Below are 19,080 nucleotides of genomic sequence, written 5' to 3'. Positions count from 1 at the left end.
GCCTACCTCTGGAAATAATTGAAGGAAATGGAAATCGATCGTAATGCTCCTCTTAGTCAACTGCACACGAAAGCGCGACTGCTCAAGTATCGGGTACTCCTACCTGCCGCTCTCACGGGACTCAGCGTGGTGCAGGGTGCCCCGAAATTTGTTAGGCCTGTTTCGACGCTAGCTTCCCTGACTGCTTGCCAGTCGATGGCGCTTCCTGTTATTTATCTTTTTTCGTCTTCACACAAACCTTTTTCTTCTCCCTGAAAAACGTGCATTTTTGTCGACGATACAGTTTAAAAGTCTGCGTCGACGTGGTTCAATCTATTCAAGCCTTCGTCGGAAGACCTCGAGTTTAGAGCGCGGTTTCAACGACGGCTCAGTTTAGGCATCCACAGCAGAGCGTCAGTGCGCGATCCTTTGTTTGCAGCACCAGGGGGCTGCTGTAGCAGCAGCACCTGCTTCACACAGCACAAGCTGTATCAGCCGCCGACGACGACCACACGGAAGTACAGCCGAACAGAGCTCCGTCATCGTGTAGGCGTCTTGTGCCGCTCAGTTCTGCTTGGCTCAAAGCACCATATCATACCCTAGCACTACAGCCATAGGCTTCATCGTGCCAGCGCCATGCTGGTTGGTGCCACAAACATACGCTCTGTGTCGGTTGGTGAATGCACTCATCGCGAGGTCCCACCTGCCACTGAACACGGAACGAACGCAAAACAATGGATGTTTATCCCGGTTAAACCTTGTTGTCCAAGCGTCACCTCTGTTAAGTACGGCTGCACATTTGTTTAACTTTTATTAAATATTTGTTGTGCACCCATCTGAGACACACTCGAAGTCGAACCGGCAAACACCTTATCCACGGCGAGACAGAGCAACCAAGAGCCAGCCGACTGTTGTACGGACGCATCTCGATCACCTGCCCAGCTACGGCATCCGTTAGTCAGTGGTATACATACGGAAAGTAGGCCTGCGATGGGACCGTGAATGTGATTACAAGAAGTGGACGCTGAACAATTAGTTTATCGGCAACCTGTGTGATTATTTAAGCGAGACCTGTTTGCACTGTTTCTTCTAGTTTCCGCCTACTCCCCGCTCCCTTTTCACCATGGTTGATGGCAAACTCATTGAATTAAAAAGAAAAAAAGAAGAGCCGGCGAAGCATTTTAACCCCCCTCCCCCTTCCGCCCCCTCCTCTAGTCACATGGTATCACAAAGGAGTGCACGACTGAGAACCTCACAGGGTGCGCCGTAACAGTGCCTCTCCGTTGTGGTTCACGTGGGGTGACGTCACTGACGGCACTTCCGCTCCGGCGGCTCAAGGTGAAAGGTGCGAGTGGATCACCTTAAGAGTTGCATAGCGAAGCATAGAGCCCATGCGTTGAAATTCAAACAAGCACTCATCAACCCACTAATGCTTACTCTCTTCTGATGGCCTGTCCGCAGATCAAAGCACTTAGAGCACATTCTGTAAACGTGTGCTTATGTAGCCTATCATTTACCTCTCCTTGCATTGAAGGCCTTCTCCATTCTGGAGTGCTTGATTTTTAATCCGAGTCAGAAGGTGAATAGACGGCTTCAGTGGAGTAAGCGCTCTTTTCACTGTGCTCTCCTTTGTTCATCAGCCTACAATCAGGCGCATCCATCGATGACATTTTTTAGGTCATTTTAGGAGCGATGTTAGCGTATGTATGTCCAACATTCGTAGTATATTGAGCGTGAACACTCTCTTCTTCTTACACTCTCTTCTTATGGCTCTTTGCATAAAAAAAAAAAAATGAATCGCGCAGGTTACTTACCGTGGCTGGACGTACAAAGGTAAGATGTGTTTCGCTTCGCAGGCGGCGTTATAGACTGCCGTATACTCTACGGGACGGTGAACTAAATACACACGAGTTACGTCCCGTTCGTAGTGAGCGATGAGGTTATCAATGCATACCCAACTCGCTCCAACTGTCACGTAAGGAACATTTGCCTTGGTAATCCTAGGTAACTTGCGGACCGCGCACTCTTGGGCTCTTTTCTGCACATGGTGCACTACTTCAGAGTTCACCAAGAGAGGAAAGGCCGCGTAACCATGAACCAACTTTCAATTTTATTGATTTGCTCTGTCTTCGGTCCAGCACTGTTTTAGCTCGGTTGGTCCGCGGCCTGGCGTATGAGCCAGCTAGCGACGAAGGCGAAGATGAGGCCCCAGAGGCCGACATGGCGTGTGCCACCTGAGCAGTACATTAGGCCCAGACGATCGAACAGCGCATTGCTCATTTCAGAGACCTGAGGGGCCAGCGCCGAGCAGTGGTGCTTGTCGGCCGACTCGTTCAGGCACTTGCGGTAGCCGATGAGATCTCTGCAAAAATAAGGAAAGGAGACGCTGGGAGAGTCTATTTGACACTCTGGCTCTCTACTCGCTAGGTCTTTGCGAAGGGCCACAATCGCACGTAGTTGTTTGCAGCTGCCAAGGGCTTCGCCGCAGAATTACACGCTTAAAAAAATACAGGCGTTCTATGGAGCAGAGGTCGCATATTTGTTTTTTTTTTTTTTTTTTTTTTTTTTTTTTTTAATGTTTGCAGGGATGTGATTTCTAGTAGCTTGGGAAGTCAGAAAGGATGACGCATCTCAGCATTTTTTTTTTAGTTGCCGCTATTACCTACTTTGTTCATCAGCTGTACAATCAGGCACATCCATCGATGACAACTTTAATGTCATTTCAGGAGCGATGCTAGCATATGTGTGTCCAACCCTCGTAGTACTGAGCGTGAACGAAAATTGAGAGCAGAACTTTCTCATCATGCGTTTTCGCACAGCCTCTGAGCGTTTGCTTGGAACCGTATTGTGGGGAAAATGTTAGTTCGGTCTGAAATATAACTAATGTCTTCATTATCAGTGTCAGCTTGATTGCGGAGCGACAGATTAGAGTCGCTACTTGGCATGTCCGAGTGCCTGGTGTATGGCGGGTAGATCGTCTGCGCGCCGAGTCGAAAGAGATTTTGTTCGCCTACAGATTTCAGAGGTAACAAGTGTGCCTAGATTGTCCTCACCTGCAAAGTCTTCGCCGCACACGATTGCTGACGGCAGACTTCCGCAACGCGGAGCCATTGCGGTAGAAGAGGTTGATGTCGTCCTCCATTGCCGCGTCACAAGATTCCCATTCCTGGGTAAACTCCTTCAGCTCGCAAGCTAGAGATTTTGCAAAAAAAAAAAAAAAAGAAAAAGAAAAAAAAAAAAACGGAGCACCGACAGTATTAGCTGGAAGCCAATCTGCGTTCCAAACAGTACAGAGCTCAAATCCTTCAAAGTTCTAACGAAGATATGCCGCTACACTTACAAGCGTATTTACACTCATTTATACAGAGTCTAGTGGCTTTTGATGTGCCTGTGCTGCAGTGATGTTGCGGAACGATGCGCGGCAGAATATGCCAATAAAAGCTGTGCACTTATGGTGACAAAGCCACACACGTGGCATCAGGCAGTTTGTAGCGCAGGGCTCGATACTAAATTTTTACGTGTTGGTTTCAAGCATGAAACTAAATCTTAGTAAGCAAACCTCCTCGCCCTTGTCAAGGCAGCAAGTTCAATGCGCCAACTCCGGCGGAGCATCAAAATGTTGTTGCCAACGTATACTAAACTGCCGAGACTTGAGTACTCTATTTTGCCATCACTTAATTGCTAATATGTCGCAAAATGTTATTTAAGTTTACGAACAATATTTGTGACCAAGGCTGAATTTTCATCGCTTAAGACAATCGTCTCTCCACGCCCGAGGAAGTAAAGAAAGCGTCAGGTCTGACAGTTAAAGCTTTTACCGCAAGCGCACCAACAAGTCGGTCGCATCAAGAGTGTTCGCAATATGGTATATGTGGTGGGGATTCTCACTTCTCAGGCCCAGATAATTAAAACCAATCCAGCCGTTTTTGAAATCAATGAGTATTTACCGATGTATGTAGGCGCGAGAAAGAAAGCAAGTCCGCCAACTTGGCTTTCGTACGCGCACATGGAAAAGGTTATTACATCAATCCTGCCAGTGGCGCGGCAGAAAATTTACAAGCATCACAAATCGTCTTTTACAGTTGCTAACCTTGACGGTACAGCTTGAACTCCAGGTCATCCGCCGAGGGTACCGCGTTACAGCCGTCTTCAAACTCCATCAGAAGGTGCTTCTTAAGCACTGATATCTCGGTGTTGAGAAACAGGGCATCAGAGCATCCGGAGTCATGCGTTGCCGCGTACATGCAATATTTCATTTCTTTCACGAGCCTTCAGAGAGAAGAAAGCCAACGAATAGACTCTCAGTGACAGTAAATCCGCCGTAAGCATCACGTATCGCGGTCTTCACAAGCTCAAACGATAAGACATTTTAAAGTACGCGTTTCATAAAATATTTTCTCTACAACCGAGAAAATATATAAATGAGGTTGAACAGTTTGTGGGGAAAGTCGGTCGCGTCAAGAGTCCTCGAAGAAGCGAGACAGCGTGGAACCATAGACCTCAAATGACCCAAAGTAACAGCGCTACGATGCTGCGCTGCTAGAGAAAATACGGATTTCTTTTTTTTTTTTTTTTTTTGCTACTTGAGACCAGACGGACACGTGAAAAAAAAGCTACAAATTTAGGAAGGTAAAGTGAAAATGTAAATTTCTCATAAACAACGCTATTTCCCTACATACGTTAAATTTTTTTTTTTTCGTTTTCGAAATGGTAGCCAAGAGAGAAATTTGACAGGCATATTGCGCTATGATATGCACTTATTTTAAACATGGCATGGCACACCATGTCTTTTCTACAGCTTTTCCTTGTCTCGCCAGTGCGAACTAAGAGTTCGAGGTGGAGAGCGGGCATTGCAAAGGCCAAAGATGGGACCCTGTCGACTACTGATTCGCACGTTGCATTGAAGGAGGGCTTACGGGCACACTCGAGACCGGTTTTCCCTCGCATTCGTGCCATTCTCTATGGTCAAGAGCATCCGGTGGAAGGTGACGCCACACAGCACGAGTTTTTTGATGGCCTTGAATTGGTTGCAAGCGGTCTGCCGCTCCAGCCCCAAGTAGACACGGCGCTTCTCCATCCCTGCGCAGCAGTTGTAGAAGCATAATGCGCATGGCGCAGTTGAGTGGCCCTGAAACACACTGGCATAGTGTAGTGTACTGCTGCGTGATAGAGCACAGACCATTGCTGATTTTATCCGAGGTGTGAATGTCGTAAACGGATTTCGAGTGAGTGCAGCGGACACAAGCACGTAGTTGGGAGCTGCTTCGGGGGAAGTTCTTTGGTAAAAATGATACTCTTTAGCCGGTCGGTTTCGGTTAAATACGCCGAGAGAGCAGGAATCATTTGGACCGTAGCGCTCAATGAACTGCGTTAAAAACATGTTTAAAAATTGATACGGGCATTACCAACTCATAGCTGAAATCCATTGTCAACCTAATTAGTTATTCATCTGGTTAACTGGCCTAACTATTAAAACATCTATCTTTTCTAGCGTCCGCCATCAATGATATGTACTAAGAAAGAAAGATCTATCTTGACATTGCATTTTTAGACCCTTCCCACCAGAGCCAAGCGCGCTGCTTCTGACTCATACTTTTGAAAGCGCAAACACTCAGAATATATAGTCGCGCAGGAGCTACACTATACGAATGCATTAAAGCAGCGAGCGTTGTGAGCGGTACAGTGCAGCACACTAAGCCTTACCTGCAGGAGTTTTGCAATCTGAGTTGTGTTTGCCGTTGAACATGCCGTTTATGTAGTCCTTGACCCTCTTGATGTGATTGAAAAGATCTTGAGTCTCTTTGCAATTCGGCTTGTTCTTGAGAACACCCGTGTAGCTGCAGTTGTGGAAGTCGTCCAAGAGCCTGACGGATGCAAGGAGAAAAAAAAAAAGACAAATTGAAATACATCGCTTCGAGAGCCTCGATAACAACTCATGCCACGTACTTGCAAGCATGCGGCTTAGCGATGAGGTATGTTGCGCCAAACTCGTTGTAAGACTGGTAGTAGGTCAGGCCGCAAGTGAAGAAGTTCTTTATCAATACCAACTTGTCGCACGTATCTGCGCAAACGAGAAATCGTGCGTTAGTGCAGAGCTCAGTAACGCGTTCTTGCATAACACGTTTAATTGGGAAGCAACTGGGCAATATCGTAAGATACTCTGATGAACATACTCGAAACTTCCGATGTGAAGCAAATATTGCTTTTAAAGTGTGTCCTGCATCCGAATCCAATAGTTAAGGCCGCCATAGAAAAATGCGAAAGCGTCCTGAGAGTATTGTTCAGCAAATTGATTGCTATGTTAAATTCTTACAATATGCGAGAAAAAAAAAAGTTACCTGAATAAACGTTATCCCTTTGTTATAATGCGCAGGCCCACGGTATATGGGCACCATCGAGCTTTGTACCAGCAAATAGGAGAAGCAAAGTGATCCTACACGCAATTTCCACCATACGCTTATTTATTTATTTCCTCTTATTATAAAGTACGATGTGGTTACATCGCGTGCTAGCAAAGCAGCTGAGGTCCTGTCACTGTCGTAGCACGTAACATGCCTTTGAAGGCCTAACGCCTCAAGAGCGAAGTGATAAGACTGCTGTTGTTTGGCATCAGACAAAGACTACCAGCAGAGGCTGCACGAGCCACGACCAGGCGCCATCTTTATTTTCTTTGTCGGGCGGCGCGCGATATCCGGGTTCCCGGCGCCACTCAAGAGGGCGCTACAGGGCCTTCGGCCTAAACTGGAAATCGAAACGGGCGGAGGACCGGCGATTGCGCTGCAGCGGGTCAGGCGGCGATGCGAGACTGTCTAGTGCGGTCTCCATGTAAGCCGGCTTAAGGCGGTCTAGGCTGGCGGTCTAGGCTGACGGTCTCTGGCCCGGCCGTTCTGTAGGAGGGTAGCGGTTTTCGGAGTGCGGCGGAGAACGCGGAAAGGTCCGTCGTTGGCCGGTGTTAGTGGAGCTCGGACAGCATCGCGGAGCACAAAAACGCGGGTCGAAGTGGCCAAGTCGGGGTGCACAAAAACGTTATGGTGGCAGGACGGACGGGGTGGAGTAGGCCAGAGGTCTTTAACGCAGTCCAACAGCCACTGAAGGAATTCTTGGGGCTGAGCTGGGAGCTTCTGTGATGTAAAGAAGTCTCCTGGAAGACGCAGAGCACTACCATACACCAGCTCTGCAACTAAGCACTTTAAGTCTTCCCGGATGCCGGCACGTAGACCAAGGAGCACAAGGGGTAAGGAGTCGACCTAGGTGGCGCAAGTGAGGCGAGCAGCTAGGGCGGCCTTCAATTGGCGGGGAAGGCGTTCCACCATGCCGTTGGCACATGGGTGATATGCAGTGGTACGGGAATGCTTGGCGCCCAGAATATTATTTAGGTAAGCAAACAGGGAGGACTCAAACTGGAGGCAACGGTCGGTTGTTACGGTGCCAGGACAACCAAATCGTGATACCCACGCAGAGATGAAGGCACGGGAAACAGTTTCCGCGGTGATGTCAGGAAAGGGGACTGTCTCCGGCCCGCGGGTAAAGTGCTCGACCGTGGTCAGGATATAACGGTAGCCACGAGACAAGGATACAGGGCCCATGATGTCGAGATGTACATGGTCGAAATGACGGCCAGGTGGTAGGAAGGCTTGGGAAGGAATCTTGGTATGACGGCAGACCTTGGTCGTTTAGCAGGGCAGACACAGGCGCGTTCAAGTCCACACATAAGCGTTGATTCTGGGCCAAACATAGCGCTGTGTGAGAATTCGCTGAGTAGCCCGAGTGCCTGGGTGGCATATGTTATGGAATGGAAAATGGGGCGACATAGCGAAGCCGGAACAAAAAGGCGGGGAAGGTATGTTGACACATCGCACCACAAGGGCTCATGCGAGCAGAAATGGGGCACAAGTCGTAGTCGGGGGGAAGGGGGGTTCTCTCGAAAAGCGGTGAGCTCACGGTAATTCTGCTGGGCGGAAGAAAATGCGGCCCAGTCGACGGTGAGAGGTGGAGTGTCTACCGCGGCAATACGAGAAAGGATATCAGCGGTAGTGCTAGTGGCACATTGCACAAAGCGAATGTCGGTAGTAGACTCCGAGTTATAAGCGATTTGGCGGAGTTCGTGTGAGACGTACTTCGAGCGGTTGCTGCGGAATACATACGCCCGAGGTTTATGATCGGTTAGCACGTGAAACTGACATCCTTCTAGAAAATGCCGAAAGCGCTGTATCGCGGAGTAGATGGCCAGGAGCTCTGCGCAATGACAATGTAGCGAGTCTCAGCAGGAAGTAGCTTCGGAGAGTAAAAAGACAGTGGTCTCCCCTCGGAGTTAAAGTACTGCTGTAAGACGGCTACGACGGCCACGCTGGAGGCATCGACCACTAATCTCGTAGGGGCGTTGCTGCGCGGATGGACCAGAAGCATGGCGTTCGCGACTGTTAGTTCTGAGGGAGTAAAGGTGGCCTGGCCTTCTGATGACCAAGAAATGGCGGAGGACCTGACAACGGTTAACCGGAGGAGGTCAGTGAGTGGCGAAGTAGCTATGCACAGTGTGAGATGAAGGACCTGGAAAAATTTACCAGCCCTAGAAATTGCAGTAAATGTAGCATTGTTGTAGGCTGAGGACAATTCCTAATGACCTGGACGGTGGACGCGAGAGGGCGGGTACCTTCCGAAGGATATGTGATAATCCGACAACTCGAGCTCACAGCAACAAACACACACTTGGTGTCTTTCACAACCAGACCGTACTGCTGGGCGGAGCTTTGAACTTGCTTGTATTCTTTATTTTTTTATGACTCCCTTCGGCGTAGGAGTTGAGAGGAAAAATTGGAAGGGTCATTTTTAATCGTGGATATCTCTGGTGTTGCAGAAGCTAGATCGAAAATTTTGGCGGGAGAATGATGGGTGGTTCAATATCTATCAGTGGTGTGGCGTCGTTTACCCTTCTTGGTGACCATTTCTGTGGACCTTTAACGATATAATTTTTCAGTTGATGCACAGGTAAAGGAACTCGCTCGAAGCTTGGAGCACGCAGTGCAAATGTTAGATGCGCGGGATAAGACAGATTAGCCTCCTTCCAATCTCGCTCCAGGCTTTGTCGATGCCTTTAAGAGAAGTACAAAACAGGCGTAAGTGCAGGTAAGCATGTAGGAACCAGGTTTGAAGCTTTTACAAACATATGTGGGATTAGAGAGTCATCGCGACTGCCTGGGTTTGCACCGATATAGCACAACACGAGGACGTGCTTGCATAACGGGTATATCGAAATGCATCCGCCACGGCTGAAGCTCGATTCCGTGGCCTGGGGCCATCGCCACTGGGGTACCGCGGCGAGTGCTGAAGCTATTACGCTGCGCCTGCTGTCGATTCAAGGTACTCGCAAGCCGACAACACAAAGTCAAGAAACATAAGTGGAAGAAATAAAGCGATGAAGACGGACGTATAAGGACTCACCGGTTAGGTTGTAGCCAGAGCACTTGCTTTCGTAACCTTCCGTAAGAACAGCGGTGAAATGTTCAATTGCTGGCTGCACGTCACTCTGTGACTTGCACGGGATAAGCAGCTGTTTGCACTTCAGGAACTCCAGGTAAAGCCTGTTGGAAGAAACTTGGGATCAGTATTGCCGCTGCGTTTCGGTATGACGCGCAGCACTTCGTCTCAAAATTTTTTAATAAAAAAAAAAACGCCAACGAGAGATCTCAAGCCTAGCCTCGTGTTTTAGTACAGCTGCTCTGAAACGGTAGCCAGAGCGTGGACCTTTGCTCGTGCGCGTGACCGATGCACTTTAGCTTATGGGTGTAGTGTACCCTGTGTGTGGCATTGAGGGGATTCCAAAAATTATCTGGGCTCAGGGGTCCAAAGGAGCGAAACAACGTCAATAGGTGCCCATTCCGAGCACGCGCCCCTGTAATGTCTATTCTGTTTTATTTACATTCTTCGGCTCGCAGACGCAAGGCCCCGTAGTAGCAAGGTCCTTGTAGTGTAGGTAATTGCGTACTCCGAGCTTTGCTGAGGTGACCCTCAGCCAGACTAATCTTGAGCCGTCTTCACTGCTTGGCACAAGCTCTGGCCTAAAGGCGGGCTGATGCCGACGTGCCGCGGTCGTAGCATATTCGCCTGCAGCTTCAGACGAACGGCAGGTGATCCTGACTTTTAATCAATGAGTTGCGCCGGGCAAGGACTAACGTCCGGTGCTTAAAAACTTGAAGTATTATTTAATGCCAACTCGACAGCCGAATAAAATGCCCATGAACATCGATTGTAACATGGAAGCGCTCGTCCCGTGTCCTTCTCTTGTCCTCGTCTGTCTCGCGCTAATCCTCATTGTAAATCATGGCCTACGAACTGGCCGAGAACTCCACTCTGCTCACGTAACATGGAAGACCCACGTATTACAAAACGGCATTATGCAGGGCTTTTCTAAATCAATTTTGTTTTTCAAACGCCGTGGAAGATATTCCAGTGTGGTCATTAGAGGTGATTGTGCGGCAAGGCGGACAGTATGTGCCTTGTAAGCCTAAGCATCAGACGCTGAATTAATGAAATCAACAAACCAGTTTTTATTACTGATATTGAGAGGTTATGTTATACTGGGATATTGAAAGCTGTCAACACGACAGGTGAATCCTTGCTTAAAATTTGCTTTATCGACAATTATGGCTCGAAATATCCAATGTCAAAGATACGCATCAGAAAGCTCGTTGAGTCGGCTTTCACGCATGACGAGCTAAATGGCACCGATGCTCTTGGCATCGTCCCGAAAACAATCTTAACTTCTTCTACATCATAAAATACACGAACAACGTCTGTATTTAATGCATAATAAATTGAAAAGTTGTCAGTGTGTGTGTGTGTGTGTGTGTGTGTGTGTGTGTGTGTGTGTGTGTGTGTGTGTGTGTGTGTGTGTGTGTGTGTGTGTGTGTGTGTGTGTGTGTGTGTGTGTGTGTGTGTGTGTGTGCGTGCGTGCGTGCGTGCGTGTGTGTGTGTGTGTGCGTGTGCGTGTGCGTGTGTGTGTGTGTGCGGGTGCGTGCGTGCGCGCGCGCGCGTGTGTGTGAGTGTGTGTGTGTGTGTGTGTGTGTGTGTGTGTGTGTGTGTGTGTGTGTGTGTGTGTGTGTGTGTGTGTGTGTGTGTGTGTGTGTGTGTGTGTGTGTGTGTGTGTGTGTGTGTGTGTGTGTGTGTGTGTGTGTGTGTGTGTGTGTGTGTGTGCGTGTGTGTGTGTGTGTGTGTGTGTGTGTGTGTGTGTGTGCGCACGCACGCACGCACGCACGCACGCGCCCGCTATGCGTGAAAGGCAACTCGGGGGGCTTGCAAATGCGTATTTTTGACGTTCGATATTTCGAGCCAAAATTCAGATGAATAAAGTTTTACAAAGCGGACTACTTTCCCGTGGACGTGCTTCACTATCGAATTACAGCAGTGCCCCTTGAAATCAATATCAAAAGAGTAGGTTTGTTAATTATAGTTAATCGTCTGATTATTAGGGCCTATAATGCACATATTGTGCGCCTTGTCATGCAATCTGAAGTGACCACAAATGCGCATCTCATTCATTTTGCCCCGCGGCGGAGGCTTAGTGATTAAGACGCTCGACTACTGCACCCAAGCCCGCGGAACCGAATACCACCGGCCGCGGCGGTCGCTTTGCGGTGGAGGCGAAAAGCAAGGCGTCCGTATATTGTGCGATGTCAGGGCGCGTTCAAGAACACAGGTCCTCGAAATTTCTGAAGTTCTCCACTACGGCGCCTCTCACAGCCTGAGGCGCGTTGGGACGTTAAACCCCGCAAACCAATCCATAGATTAAAAAAAATTTTGAGAGAAAACAGCTTGTTGAATAGTTGAAAACGCCCTCTGCTGCAATCTCATGCAAAAAGGTTAACGAGCGTTAATGTGCATATAGTTTAGAGCAAGCGCCGCGCGTTTGTTGTAAGCCAAGAACGCATGTATAATCACAAACGCTAAAAATTCCCTCCAAAATATTCTCTTCCTTATTTGCTAACGAACATCTTAGATATCAGACAGCACTGCGCCAAAAAGGATGCAGGCCGCCATTACAACAATTACGGGAAACCGGATATGGACGAATGTGACGTGTCGCGGTATGTACTGCGCCGCTGACGGACCGAGGAGGAGATTTGCTACGTGAAATCGCGCCGCAAAACCGTGCTCTCACCAAAATAGGCAAAATAGGCCCCACGACCTTCTCGAATCGCCAGTGGGGACGCAACTTATGGTTAGCAGCCTGTTCCTCGGAGGATCTCCTCAAGAACCACGTGTGCTCGGAAATAAACTTTGGCTGCAAGAAAGCAAAATTTCCTCACCTCGTGTAAAGAAGGCTCCCTTCCTCATGGTGGCAAACTGCCTGCCGATAACGATAACGGATGGACAATCGGACTGTTTTGATTGGCGGAACAAAGATGCATTAACTTATGAACCGTTTTCTACAAACGTCACGCCTATATATACGTCACCTTGTGGGACCAACCGCCAATTAGAATTTGCCGTGAGGTGTACGAGAACGCGCAGAAACAACGCACTGGCCTTGATGGGCCTCTCAGTTGGATCAGTGCTATTTAATACGAACTGTAGCAACTTGCAGTGAAGGGTTTTTGCGCTGAATGCTGTTATTTGGGCTAGAGGGCTGCTACGTGAGTTACACGTGCGGAGTTATAGAAATTTTGGGCTACGACCGCTACTCTCTCGAACGTGGAAACCGTGCTCAAGAGCGGGTTATATGTTATTTACAGGATAAGCCACGTGTGGTGAAGTATTTATTCCATAAGCCTGCTTTTTGCACCACCTGTCGCGTTTCAAACATTTTAAAAATAATTTACCCCACGTATAAACGCGCCCATAAAATTTCAGTCTTTTTTTCTTTGGTGTGTGTGTGTGGGGGGGGGGGGGGGGGGGCGGAGGTGCGCCATTATGCGCGTAACTACACTCGGGCACTGCACGTTTACAAAGCGAAAGACCAGGGAGTTTCAGAACGTTGATGTAAGCAGGCGTATCACCCGGCTCTGGCGTTTCTGTAGGTGACACTGGTGTAGCGAAGTGTGTTAGGCACATTCGCCTGATCTGCAAGCTCCTTCAAGGGCTCCAAGCTTACCTGCAGTCCTCATCCTTGGACGCAGCTTTTGGTGACGTGCTTTTCAGGAAGTTATTGCCGCATGTGAAGAATGTGTTTGCATATTCCCGAACCTCGCACTGCTGCGCCGAAGTCCGGAACCGTATCCTTCCTGTTAGGAGCGACAAATGGGACGGCCCGTTAGGAAGAAGGATTTAGTAGGCAATGTTGTTAAACTTAATGGCACACTTACCGGAGCGTTTATACTGCGCGGAAGTACACTTGGCACCGGGGGCCTCGTAAAGGGCTCTGTTGATGTAGTCAAGGCTCGCTTGTATTTCCCCAAGACCCGCTGAGCAGGACGATGTTTTCTTCTGAGCATCTACGCACATCTTGTGGGAGTTTATCGTTCTGCGAAATAATAAGAAATGCAGGTAGCGAGAAGACGTCGCACGTAACACCGCCATGTGCAAAAGTATGAGCTGACGCCAGCTCTCATGTGTCGAACTGCATATGCACGACTAATGACAAAGGTGTTGCCTTCACGACCCTGATGCAGGTGCTGTGCCAGATAATCGCGCGAGGAAAGGACAGCATCAAAAGCGTCATTCAAGCTTTCACAAGCACAGCTCAAAACGTTAATGAGAAGGAGTAGGAAGAAGGGGGGGGGGGGGGGTCATTCTCGGCAATGGTCATTCAGTCCATAATTGACCTTTCGCTGAAGCTGACGCCTGCTTGTTGACATCTGTCTCACTGTTCGAGCGCCGCAGCTCTAGAGAGTGACAAACACCTCCCTGCATAATGTATCCAACTCTGAGTTCAACGGCTTAAAAGGACCTGACAAATTAAGGCCGAAGATGCCTCGCCATGGCCTGCATATTTTCCCGTTGTATCTTGACTTTCGTGGAACCTTATCACTCGCTGCGGCTACAACCGCGGTGTGCGTACCAAGACATATCTGTCCTTTAGCCAGGGGAAAAGTCGTGTCGTATATATATGCACGTTAAATTTACCCTTTTTTATTCCGGAAAATAGTTCTGGTAGTTTTACTAGTGCTTCGAGCTAGCCTCTGTCTGTTGGCGGTGACAAAAAATAGGCGGCTAATGAATATTCCACCTAATGCAGACATTTTTTTTTTAATGACTGGAACCTTGTTTTCTTTCCGCTCCCACGCATTTATGTTTTGTCCCTATGTCAATAGCAGCTACAATTTTCGTCGCCACTGCCATACGGCTCAGCCGTACGCTCAGAGGCCATAAGTCCAATTAGGCCACCTTTGGATAAATAGAATCAGAGGAGAGACAGTAATTCATCATCATCAGCCTGAATATACCCACTGCAGGGCGAAGGCCTCTCCCATATTTCTCCAATTAACCCGGTTCTGTGCTAACTGCATCCACTTGACCCCTGCGAACTTCTTAACCTCATCTGCCCACCTAACTTTCTGCCGCCCCTGCTACGCTTTCCTTCCCTTGTAATTATTCCGTAATTATTCAGACAGTAATTATTCTAGGACAAACCGCGCAAGCAGTATTGTGTGGCCGATGACATAAAGCCCGTAGCATAGAAGGGAAACGCTACACTCACTCGCAGATTTGGTCTTGATGGTGCGGGTTGTCTCCAAACATTGCATCACGAAGGCTGAATATGTAAGTGAGGCCGCACTCGAAGTACTTTTCCATGTAGATGTCACCGTTGCAGCCACCAGGAGACTTTGTTACAATGGGGTGTATCGGGTCGTGACCGGGTCCAGTCAAAGGATCAATAGGCTTATCTGGGTTAACCGGCGGCTGTGGCTTGTAGTCGCGGCAGTAGTGCTCGTACTGGCTCAGCAGCACGTTCATCACATGCATGGAATGCCTGTTGAACTCCGAACCAATGCTGCAGTGCAAATCCCTCGCGATCACGTTCGTACAGTTTTCGAAGTCCCTGTATGCACTGGAAAATATTTAAAAAAAAAAGCGAGAGTGCACGTTCAAAACCGGAGGCACGAAGACTTCTTTCAAATCAGTATGACCTGCGCTAGGTACTCTGGTTTGAGCTGCCTCTGGAGAATAATGCGCGACATCGCTTGTTTTGCGCATATTGGGAGCTTATTCCTGCGGAACAAATGTGCTATGCAGGAAGCAGATGTTTCGCCCTACGGGGATGGGAGGCGACTTTAGGATAGCCTGCCAATTTCTCTTAACAGAGTCACAACAACTGCACTGGGGCAGTGCGCACTGTATGCGAAGAGAAAATGTCCAGTGACATAACTCCTAGTGAGAGCTCAGAGCCCGCAGTAAACGAATCGAATCGCAGTAAATGAATCGAAGGAGTTTTGTCATGGTTGAAAGTCATATTGGCGACAAATGGCTGCACTCTAGTACGTACAGTTATTGGCCTTTAACCATTGGATTTTCGAGTCATGTTATGGCAAGCGAGGTTTAACGTTCGAAAGCAGCACATATAATCCGTGCAAAGCGCCGTAGTGGATTGACTAGAATTAATTTCGAGCATCCGGATGAGTTTGACGTGAACAGTTGAATTATCTGAAAAAGAAGAGCGGTAATTGACAAATACATTTAATAATAATAATAATAATAATAATAATAAAAAAAAGACACGACTGAATAATTCAGCCCCGATTTTATCGTTTTGGTAATACAGAGAAAACACCACACATCTTGTGTTCGCGAATGTGGCTTCGCGCCGTGTAGGCACAATGCCCAGAAAGACTTTTCAATGGTACGCTTCGCTGCACTACGCCTGATGGAACAGTTTTCTCTTTTACTTCAACCCAAGCGACACAAAAGCGCCCGAACGAGCTTCACGACTACGTGCATATTATTATAACTGCATACCATTGTGGAAGGCGCATTGTCCGATGTAGGTTCGTGGGGCCAGGAGAGGATTTGGCGCCGTCTTTTTTTTTTTTTTTTTTTTTGCGTTGCAGTAATGGCAAAGGAGCATGTCAAGTTTTGGGCACCAGACAGATGGGGAGGAGTGGGCGCTTACGTGCATATCCTATCCTGAGCAGGGCTGTGGCTCACGATCTCGTTGAACAAGAGGCCGCAGGCGAAGAACTGCTTTGTGGCGTCTTCTTCTTGGCACGTCTGGTCCAGTGTATAGCCTGCGTAAAAGCTTCAATTGGTCCGGAAAATCTTTAAATGAGGCGGCCACGCGTAGGCACACAATTACGTGCTCTTACCCTCTAGTCTTTTGGCAACATTCATGGCCGTAAGCTTAAGCTCAGCAAAGCACATCTCGCGGTACTTTTGGGTCAGCACCTTGGGGAAGTACTCCATGTGCATCATCAGTTCCGTGTCCTCTTCGCAAGACTCGCTGTGGAGGACTGTGTTCAAGCAGCTGTAGTAGCGGCTTAATGACCTAGAAAAATAAATAAATCACGAGCATGCACTTCAGACTAAACGCAAACCCACTTTTGCGTTTTCTTCGATGTGAATAAGTTCAAAACTTCTCCAGGGCTACGGAAATACGACAAATGGTTAATTGGATGAGCTGGTGGCAATATATGAAATAGTCGCATCAAAGCCACGACGCGCACAGGAAAAGAACACAGCACAACTGCTGACAACCAATAGAATATTTATTCAGAACAATAATAATAACCTTTGTTCCGAATAAATATTCCGGTATTTTAGCCAGCATTTCTAGCTACGTTTTTTTTTTTTTTTTTTTTTTTTTTTTGCTGCTGTCAAATGTTCGGCGTCACTTTTCCATGAAAGGTGCGCGGCATGATGTCATCACAATTCGCCCTATAGGATACTTAACGCTGCAAGAAACATAAATCTGAATTCTTGCGTTCCTCTTGCTGGGAACAAAAAACATGTTCATCTCTGAAGCGGGAAAATTCCTTTGATACTATTGTAATGATGAGGTGCAGTCTGTGAGACATACTCAGGGCACCAGCTTTGTATTCTGAAGCGATAACAGAACTCCTATGTTCCTTTGCTAAAAGAGGGGGAAGCAAAAGGTTCTCAACCCCGTGAGTGTTGTTGCATCGGCGAAGTGAAAACAAACTACAATGCCCGACCCAGAAGCGCGCCCAATGGCCTATGTGTTTTTGAAAGAGGTGCGCCTCGAAGCTGCCTTAATTTCGGGTAAAGCACGCACCAGATCGATGCAATGTGTCAGATGTCCCTTCGTGCAGCTTGCAATTCATTTCCAGTGCTCCGAATCTCTTGATGGTAAGAACATGTTTTGTCCTATACCCTCTCCAATAGAAGGACTACTACTAATGCTAAATCAGTGCCACTACAGGGCTCAGAAGTAGACCCCCTGGTCTCTTACACTTTTGACAAAGGCAAACAAAAGAAAAGAAAACAAAAGAAAAAGGATCTGACCTGCAAATTTGGTGAGATTCAACCTCTTTGTCGTCTTCAATCTTTCGCAATTTTGTGTGGAATTTTTTGGCACACAAGAACTGTGTCTCCCAGGCTTTGTCTCTCGTGCACAGGTCAAGCTTGGCCCGATAGCCCGTGGGAATTCGTGCCACCGACGATGCTGAAAGGAAGACCAGACGTGCAAACTTTTCCAACTCTTTCAACTCTAAATTTTTGCTCTGGCATTGAGCTTTTCCTTTACGTACAGTTTACGTCTGGGATGCATTCGATACCGTTCTGCTGGATGTATTGCTGCATTGGTAGCAGCTGCGTTACAAGAAACTCCTTATCGTCACATCCAGTCGCTTCGATCACGTTGGCCAGGCACATTTTATATTTGCCGATAACCCTGCGAGAAGGCATTCAGGTTGTCATTACAGCGAACGAATCGTTACATCCATGTTACACACACCGCTTCTCGCGAGTCAAAGCCGACGAGTCGCACGGGCTATTAGCCGGGTGCATATAGCGTAGTTCGATGCTGTTAGAAGCATGACTCCTGTTGAGAGCCTACATGGCGAGTCGGTTACGCTATTTGCTTACGACAGAACTTTTTGCTGGGCTAGTTGGTTCACAGTGACTTGAGTGAAAACAGCGCGAAAGAAGCCCGAAGGCGAAGCGAAGAAGGGACAGGAAAGAGCGCCCTTTCCTGTCCCTTCTTCGCTTCGTCTTCGGGCTTCTTTCGCGCTGTTTTCACTCAAGTCACTATGAACCAACTAGCCCAGCAAAAAGTTCTGCTTGATTACCTTTCTTACACAGTGGACCCTTCGTTATGTGTTTCTTCTCCTACGGCACAACTGGATGCCCTCGTCAACAACAACAACAACAACAACAACAACAACAACAACAACAACAACAAAAAGCTCTCTTTCCTGTCCCTTCTTCGCTTCTCCTTCGGGCTTCTTTCGCGCTGTTTTCACTCATTGCTTACGACACCGTTTTTTTTTCTTGTAAGATTCGTTGTTACTTTCACTATAGCTTGCGGCTTTCCGCGATTCGCTAAAGGGCATCCGTAATTCGTTCACCTACTTAAATCGTATTTTACAGCGGTTTTCGTTAAGTGTACACCGAGTTTTCAATGCAGGTTGCCAAGTTGCGTTGGAAAACGGTTCTGTGCTGGGAAGCACTGATGTAGTTAGAAGAGCGTTTAACACCTAAATATGCACCAAGAGCACATTTTTCAGTGCATCTACTTACGAGCATACAAACTTCATATCCCCGTGGTTATGAGGGATGTTGAGTTTGAACGTGGCATCGCATAGCTCCCGCTGGGGCTTGAAACGCGCCACATCGCAACCGCTGTCATCTGTAATCAAGGAGAACAAATGAGCATCACTTTTCTCAAGACCGCATATTGACAGCGCTTTTTTTGCTGGCGTCCGCAAGAACGACAGTCCTAGCGTGATAAAACACGTTCTACTTATTTTGCTTATACTTATCGGCCTTCACAATGCCGTACCGCATGACAAGCCTCTCGTTAGTATACGTTGTCTTTCCAACTTGTCGTCAACCTTGGGTGGGGTCTGTAAGGATTTTCAAACGTGCAATACGCTTGCGTCTGTGCCAAGCCTCAGCCATGCTAGCGGGCATGTACTGGCACCAATCTGGTTTTCACCGCGAATTTGCTGCCGTTGGGAGGTTATTACAAACAGCAACTAAGGAGTAACAACC

General features: G+C 47.9%; 1 protein-coding gene across 1 annotated transcript; it reads right to left on the bottom strand.

The window, feature by feature from the left end:
• Positions 1 to 2,105: 2,105 nt before the first annotated feature.
• On the bottom strand, positions 2,106 to 18,638 carry LOC146205398 (uncharacterized). Its single transcript, XM_084586916.1, has 15 exons — positions 18,607 to 18,638; positions 17,616 to 17,758; positions 17,371 to 17,530; positions 16,215 to 16,393; positions 16,022 to 16,136; positions 14,612 to 14,962; positions 13,274 to 13,435; positions 13,067 to 13,192; positions 9,418 to 9,557; positions 5,926 to 6,040; positions 5,683 to 5,843; positions 4,896 to 5,058; positions 4,070 to 4,248; positions 3,033 to 3,171; positions 2,106 to 2,341 (listed from the first exon to the last, which is right to left on the bottom strand). The coding sequence occupies exons 1-15, from the start codon at positions 18,621 to 18,623 to the stop codon at positions 2,125 to 2,127; spliced, it is 2,367 nt and encodes a 788-aa protein (XP_084443042.1). The 5' UTR covers positions 18,624 to 18,638; the 3' UTR covers positions 2,106 to 2,124.
• Between the last annotated feature and the right edge of the window lie 442 nt (positions 18,639 to 19,080).

The sequence above is a fragment of the Amblyomma maculatum genome, chromosome 1 (assembly GCF_055883805.1).
Source record: "Amblyomma maculatum isolate TAMU_Amacu chromosome 1, ASM5588380v1, whole genome shotgun sequence".
Classification (NCBI taxonomy): Eukaryota; Metazoa; Arthropoda; class Arachnida; order Ixodida; family Ixodidae; genus Amblyomma; species Amblyomma maculatum.
This window is presented reverse-complemented; position numbering and strand designations above follow the sequence as displayed.